Below are 6305 nucleotides of genomic sequence, written 5' to 3'. Positions count from 1 at the left end.
GAAAAATATCTGAAAAACAAAGGAGGAGAGACAAAGTAGATGGCTGACCCCATCGTAGCAATAAAAAAAATTTATTAATAGTATACAAAAGAAATTTTATTCATGTGCTTTTACCCTTTATTGTCCTTGAAAAAGCATATTGAAGCGAAGAAGGATATATTTTTTTGTTTGATTTTGTATTTTTAAATCGATTTAAGAATGTTTTAAGTTAATAAATTAATTTATTAGTATTATAATAGTATTTATTAGGTGAAAATAAATTTAAAATTGATTTATTGGGTCCAAAAAACTAAAGCCTTGTTTTTCAGTCATCTCTCGGTAGTAAGGATCTAGGCAAATAGACATTGTGTTGTATGTTGTATTTTTTTTAAAAAATAAAAATAAAAGTGACATCCACCTTGAGATAAATAAAACAACAATAAGAACTTAAGAAGGTTAGGTTGCTGGCAACAACCTTTTTTCGGGTCGGGCGAAGTGCAGAGACCACTCTCTTTAGCCAGTCGCCTCACTTTTTTTTTTTTTTTTATTTTGATTAAAATGTACTATAAAAAAATCTTAACATGGTATTTATATTACTGTTTTCTTTTGTCATTATTCTTAAATAATATTATATGTTTTACGGGAATGTTAACAATTTTTTCTCCAGTTATTATATACTTAATATACAAAAATAAGAAACAATCATTTTCACATCAATATTCAATAAGAATAAAATTTATGTTCTTTTAATTTCTTGATGTAGTTTTTACACGATTTAATCATATTCATTATTTTTTCCTCCAACCAAATATAAAATATCAAGATATTATTTTAATGTTTTTTTTTTAAATTTAATTATAAGATTATGATGGGTTTTTATATAAAAACAATACTTCCAGTATGAGAATTGTTTTTCTTTCAACAATAAAGAAATGTATTAACAATAAAATAGAATTTGAATTAACAAATACATTTCTCTCTTCTAATTTTATTCATTATTTTTCTTGTAAATATTTGTTTTTATAATTATTTAATTAAATAAAAAATTAATTTTAAAAATAAAATCATCTAGATCATGGTTGATAAGTTAACCTAATTTGATTTGATGCATACCAATTCAAAACATCATTATTCAAAACATCAATTAATTTTATAAATATTTGTTTTTTTAAATTTGATTTTTAAATACTAGATTAATTGAGAAATTATAAACATAATAATTTATTATTTTTAGATCTTTATAAATTTTTCATATTGCTTCTAGATCTATGAAAATCATCGAATCATTTCAAATTAGTACTTATATGATTTAGATTTTTTAAGTTGTTTTTTTAATCATACAACGTGCTAGTAATCCAGTTATTACTAATCCTCCAATGAGTGACCAATCCTTAAATGCTGCCGTCAACTGTTCTATTTGTTTGCTTAACAGTTAAGGTTTCGCATTCTCGGAAAAGACAAGTTTATATTGAAAAACGAATTAAAAGTGCCCGGTAAATTTATTATATAACGGTCACAACCATCCATTTCTAGTTCTGGTTCAAGTTGCAAATAATTTTACTTTTCTATATAATATTATTATACAAATACATTGAACTGGCCTGTCCGTCCAAATAATCAATTCGGATCATCCAACCGGAAAAAAAAAAAGATCTGTTCGTCAAACCTCTCTAGAGTATTTTCTAAATTAGGAACAAAATAATAATAAGAAAAAGAAAAAGTCACTGTATTAAGAAATTAAATTGATAATAGAAATCGAACGGTATTTTGACTCCACGTGTCAACAAACAAGGAGTCCGGTTATGTCACCCGGTACACTTCAGCAACGCCTATGACTCTCCTGGCCGCGCTCTGATTCTCAAAACTACCAAACATCCAGTTGTCCACACGTGTATAAAACTTAACGTTTCCTTACCGTCAAATTTAACACCCGTTTAGTCCTCGGACCTATAAAAAAGTCCTCATTCTGTCATTCATTTACCTCTCTTCACCAGTCCCCTCCCAAACAACTAGCTTCGGTTTCCAGATTTGCCAACGGCCAAGATCAATCTAAGTATTTGAGCGGCTCAGATTAAATAAAAAAAAGCCACTCCATAAAGACACTCTCGTTCGTTTCCTAGTGTTACGAAAGGAATTAAAAACGCCAAATAGCTTCATCTCTTTCTTTCAAAACGGTAGCGTATTAGGGTTTTGGTCAGAGTTTGAGAGATGGCAGAGCATGATAAGGAGGATTCAGTGATCGAGTCTGTGATGGAGAAGGTCCACGACCACGAGACGTCTTCGGATTCTGATTCCGATCACGGGAAACCGAAATCGGAATCCGATTCCCTCAAATCGAAGATTTATCGCCTTTTTGGCCGTGAAAAGCCTGTCCACAAGGTTTTAGGTGGTGGAAAACGTATGTTTTCTTTATTCATAACTTCCTATAGGTTTCTAGTTTATTGTGGTTCTTGTGTGCGAAATGTTTGGTTCCGAGGATTGGGAAACTTTTTCAGTGCATTTTTAAAATTTTTTAATGAATACTCTCCTGATGCTCAGTGTCTTGTTAGTGTGATTTTATCGTATGGTGTTTGGCTATGAAGATAGCAAATCCTGATTGTGATCAAACAGAAATCTTCTGCTACGTCTGTGTCTGTCAGTAACCAAACACGTACCTAAAATTTGCGCTCCCCGTGGCATTTTTTTCCTGAAGTTTTTAAGTTTGATTTACTGATTTTTAACTTTATTAATGATTTTCTTTGCTGCTCACTGTTTTTCTAAAGTGTGATTTTGTCGCAAGGTTAACAAAATTTGATTTTGATAACCGAGTTAAAAGTGGGTGTTCTTTTGCTGCATGGTAAGAAGTTGTGGTTTCCTTTTATGATAGTTATTTGTTTTGAAGATCTAGATCTAGTTCTATGTGTGTAGCAATGTATCTGGCCTTGTCTTGACTATTTCGTGCACGCTAGAGGATGATAAGATAGTGAATCTATTATTGTGGTGGTTAAAGAATGTTGATGTGATTGGTTCTATCAAAGTTGTTGGAGTTCTAGAAAGCTAACTTTATGGCTTGACGCGCAAGCCCACCACAAATAAGCTAAATAAATTGTATTAGAAGCTCAAATTAATTTTCTTTCCTTTGTGGGGCTTGAATAAGTTGTTGTTAAAGTAACAGTTCAAATATATAAGCACTTCCTACTGGCTCAATTTATTAGCTTCTAGCTCTGTAAGTTTTCTTATTACATAGTGAATCAAACTTTGCAGTTGAATTGTGATTTGTTGTCCTGCTGCAATGATACTAACAGTTGATTTCCCTCGAATGAGTTAGATTTCCTTTGGGATGAAACCTGACAAGTCTTTCTTCTGTGTGTCTAACGTGTGCAAATTGGTATTTGTATAATAGCCGCTGACATTTTCCTATGGAGGAACAAGAAGATATCAGCAGGACTGCTTGGTGGTGCTACTGCTATATGGGTTCTGTTTGAACTGCTTGAATGCCATCTTCTCACTTTGGTTTGCTACTTCTTGATCCTCGCTCTTGTGTTACTGTTCTTGTGGTCTAATGCCTCAACCTTCATCAACAAGTAAGCTTGTAGTCCTGGCTTATTCACATCGTTCAAGTTTTTAAATTTGTATTCTCTAATAGCGCTTTTTTTTGGGTCATAGGTCCCCACCACACATTCCAGAAGTTCGCATTCCTGAGGAACCAGTTCTACAGATAGCTGCTGCACTTACGACTGAGATCAACTGGGCTTTTTCCGTCCTTCGGGATATTGCATCAGGAAGGGATCTGAAGAAGTTCCTTTCTGTAAGTTGATTTCTTTCATGCAATAACAGTCTTGGTGTTTCAGTACCAGAGTGTTGCCAAACTGTAGGCTTATTCAATTTGGATTGCATGTTGCCTTCTACCCAAAAAGACTCTTTATTTTTTATTGTGTTGCACAATGGAGTTGAGATTGCTTTAGTGATCTCATAGGCATAGAAAATCTGTTTTGAGTGGAAATTCATGACACGTTATATATATTCTGAAACATGATAGCAATCCCGTGCGAGCTATTATATTGGGGCATGATTGTTGAAAATACATGGCACTGCTCTTCTAACTGCACATCTTATAGTTCTTGTTCCTCTGATGTTTATATGGCCTCAAGTTGTAAGAATACCATGTTAAACTTGGATGGCAATGGCATTGTGTTTCATCAGGTTATTGCAGGTCTATGGGTCTTGTCTATTGTGGGGAGCTGGTGCAACTTCTTGACCTTATTCTATATTGGTAATGAACTTGCTATTACTGGTTATATTTTCTTATGAATGTTTGTGTTCTTGATCTGGATTTTTATTGTTTTCCGAACAGCTTTTGTATTGCTGCACACAGTACCTGTTTTCTATGAGAAGTATGAGGATCAGGTGGATGCATTTGCGGAAAAGGCAATGATTGAGATTAAGAAGCAATATGCAGTCTTCGATGCTAAAGTTCTAAGTAAGATTCCCAGGGGGCCATTGAAGGGCAAGAAAAAGGATTAGAAGGTTTTCCTGTGGCTGCTAGGTTCTGATGCAAATTTGCTAGCTGGTGTTTGTGAAGTTGAACCTAGTCCAGTGTTCTTAGAATCCCCTCCCCCCTCCTCTCTCCCTTTAGATCTCTGGGTTCAAATGTCGATGGATGTGGGATTCTTAATAGTTGTTTTTACACACATGGCATGGCCGCATTTCCATGTGAGTGGTCTTGTGACTATGTTGTTATATTACATATTTAATTAGATGCTTGTACATTGGGGTTTTGTTATCCTTTCGCAAATTGGTTTTGTTCACGTTGAGGTATCTATGCCTGTTGTTGATGTTTGTGGAGGAACAGCGGTTATGTCAGAATGTTTGGAGTGGATTGCTATGTTAAGAATTCGTCTCTGGTCATCTATACAGCTTAACTCATTATATGTGGTCTGTCTTGCGGCCGAAGAATCTCTCCACTTGTGATGAAACTTGTGAATCCTTGAAAGTTTGCCTGGCAGGGTTCTAGGGTGGGATCTTCAACACAATAGCCAACAAAAAGGGAAAAGAAAATAAAATGTCAAGTTAGCATATCATCCCTTATTTTAGTAGCGGGGTCAAAACAATAGCTAAAGAAATGCCAACATATCTTTCAAAAAACCTGTAGTACGGAGGAGGTAGATGTAGCTGTTGGCTACCAGACTAATATCATCTCATGTTTGTTCAAAAATCGAACAAGAACAAGAAGCCTCTACTTTTCATAGTCGTCCTAGCGATCTTTACCTAGGAAGAACAAGAAGCCTTCACTTCGATTGTCATTGGCCTTGCTTGCCAATTAATTATCTCAAAGTCACGTCCTAAATTCGCACTCTCATAATTCAGGTAATTATTGCTTTACCCTTACAGTTATTTTGTTTCTACGTAGAATTGGTCCTGTTTCTGTTTCTGTTATGGTTCTGTCTATCATGCTCGCTTCAGTAATTTTGCTTCTACTAACACACTGATTTTAGTCGTTGATATACTAAATTGACAATTTTCTAACTGTTTTTGTTTTTGTTTTTAATTATGATCTACAACTTTGATTTTTCTTACTGCCAAACCAAAAGGAACTCTAGAATGTCGTTATTTGTATATGATTTGATGCTTTACCATGATTCTTTTGCCAAAGTTGTTTAGTTGATCTTACCAAGTGCATTCGCTAGTTGTTCTTGAGATTTTATCTAGTTTCCTCGGTTCTAAACAGATTGTAATGTAATGTCTTGTGTTGTTAAGATGCAAGAGAAACCAAATATTGATGAGAATGAGGATTTAATAATTGGGACTGATATTAGAAATAAAACCGTGATTCTGTTGAAGCATTTGATGCCTTGCATTTGTACTACTTATCTTCAAAATTTTAATGCATTAAGATTTTCCCTGTATTTTATTTTATGAATTGTGGTTCCTTATCTATTACTTTGTTTATAACTTCACAGTATAGAGGGTGCACTTTGTGCTTTATTTTAAGGCAATAGTTTCCATGACCTGTTTTTATAGATTTTCCATATATAATAGCTTTGAAATATTCTACACCTTTTTTTAGATAGGTTAAAATTTTCCAAGCTTTCTCACTGAATTTTTTTTATGAACAAGTCAAAAAATATTATACATAAATCAAATGATACTTGTAAAATAATCAATACATTTTTAATAAGCGAGTCAGAAAATATTATATGCAAATCAAATAATCCTAGTGAAATAATTGATTACATCAAATAATTTGATGACTCTAGGTGCTCTAATTTAATTGTCCAACAAGTAAAAATTGCACAAAAAATAAATTTTTTTATTGGAGAAATGTTATTTATTTTTGTCAGCATTAT

At 33.3% G+C, this 6305-nt stretch overlaps 1 protein-coding gene across 1 annotated transcript; it reads left to right on the top strand.

Annotated features, from left to right (window-relative positions):
* The first annotated feature begins 1963 nt into the window (after positions 1–1963).
* Positions 1964–4852, top strand: LOC105124324 (reticulon-like protein B1). Its single transcript, XM_011024298.1, has 5 exons — positions 1964–2377; positions 3362–3542; positions 3625–3766; positions 4162–4231; positions 4313–4852. Exons 1-5 carry the CDS (start codon positions 2188–2190, stop codon positions 4480–4482), a joined length of 753 nt encoding a protein of 250 aa, XP_011022600.1. The 5' UTR covers positions 1964–2187; the 3' UTR covers positions 4483–4852.
* The last annotated feature ends 1453 nt before the right edge of the window (positions 4853–6305 follow it).

The sequence above is a fragment of the Populus euphratica genome, unplaced genomic scaffold (assembly GCF_000495115.2).
Source record: "Populus euphratica unplaced genomic scaffold, PopEup_1.0 scaffold4.1, whole genome shotgun sequence".
Lineage (NCBI taxonomy): Eukaryota > Viridiplantae > Streptophyta > Magnoliopsida > Malpighiales > Salicaceae > Populus > Populus euphratica.
The sequence above is the reverse complement of the archived record's forward strand: the minus strand, read 5'-3'. Positions and strand labels throughout refer to the sequence as shown.

Excerpts from the sequence above, each read along its gene's own strand:
- LOC105124324 (XM_011024298.1), top strand. The coding sequence starts at position 2,188 with ATGGCAGAGCATGATAAGGAGGATTCAGTGATCGAGTCTGTGATGGAG. Across the intron at positions 3,543-3,624 it reads GCCTCAACCTTCATCAACAA|GTCCCCACCACACATTCCAG; the intron begins GTAAGCTTGTAG and ends TTTGGGTCATAG. Across the intron at positions 3,767-4,161 it reads ATCTGAAGAAGTTCCTTTCT|GTTATTGCAGGTCTATGGGT; the intron begins GTAAGTTGATTT and ends GTGTTTCATCAG.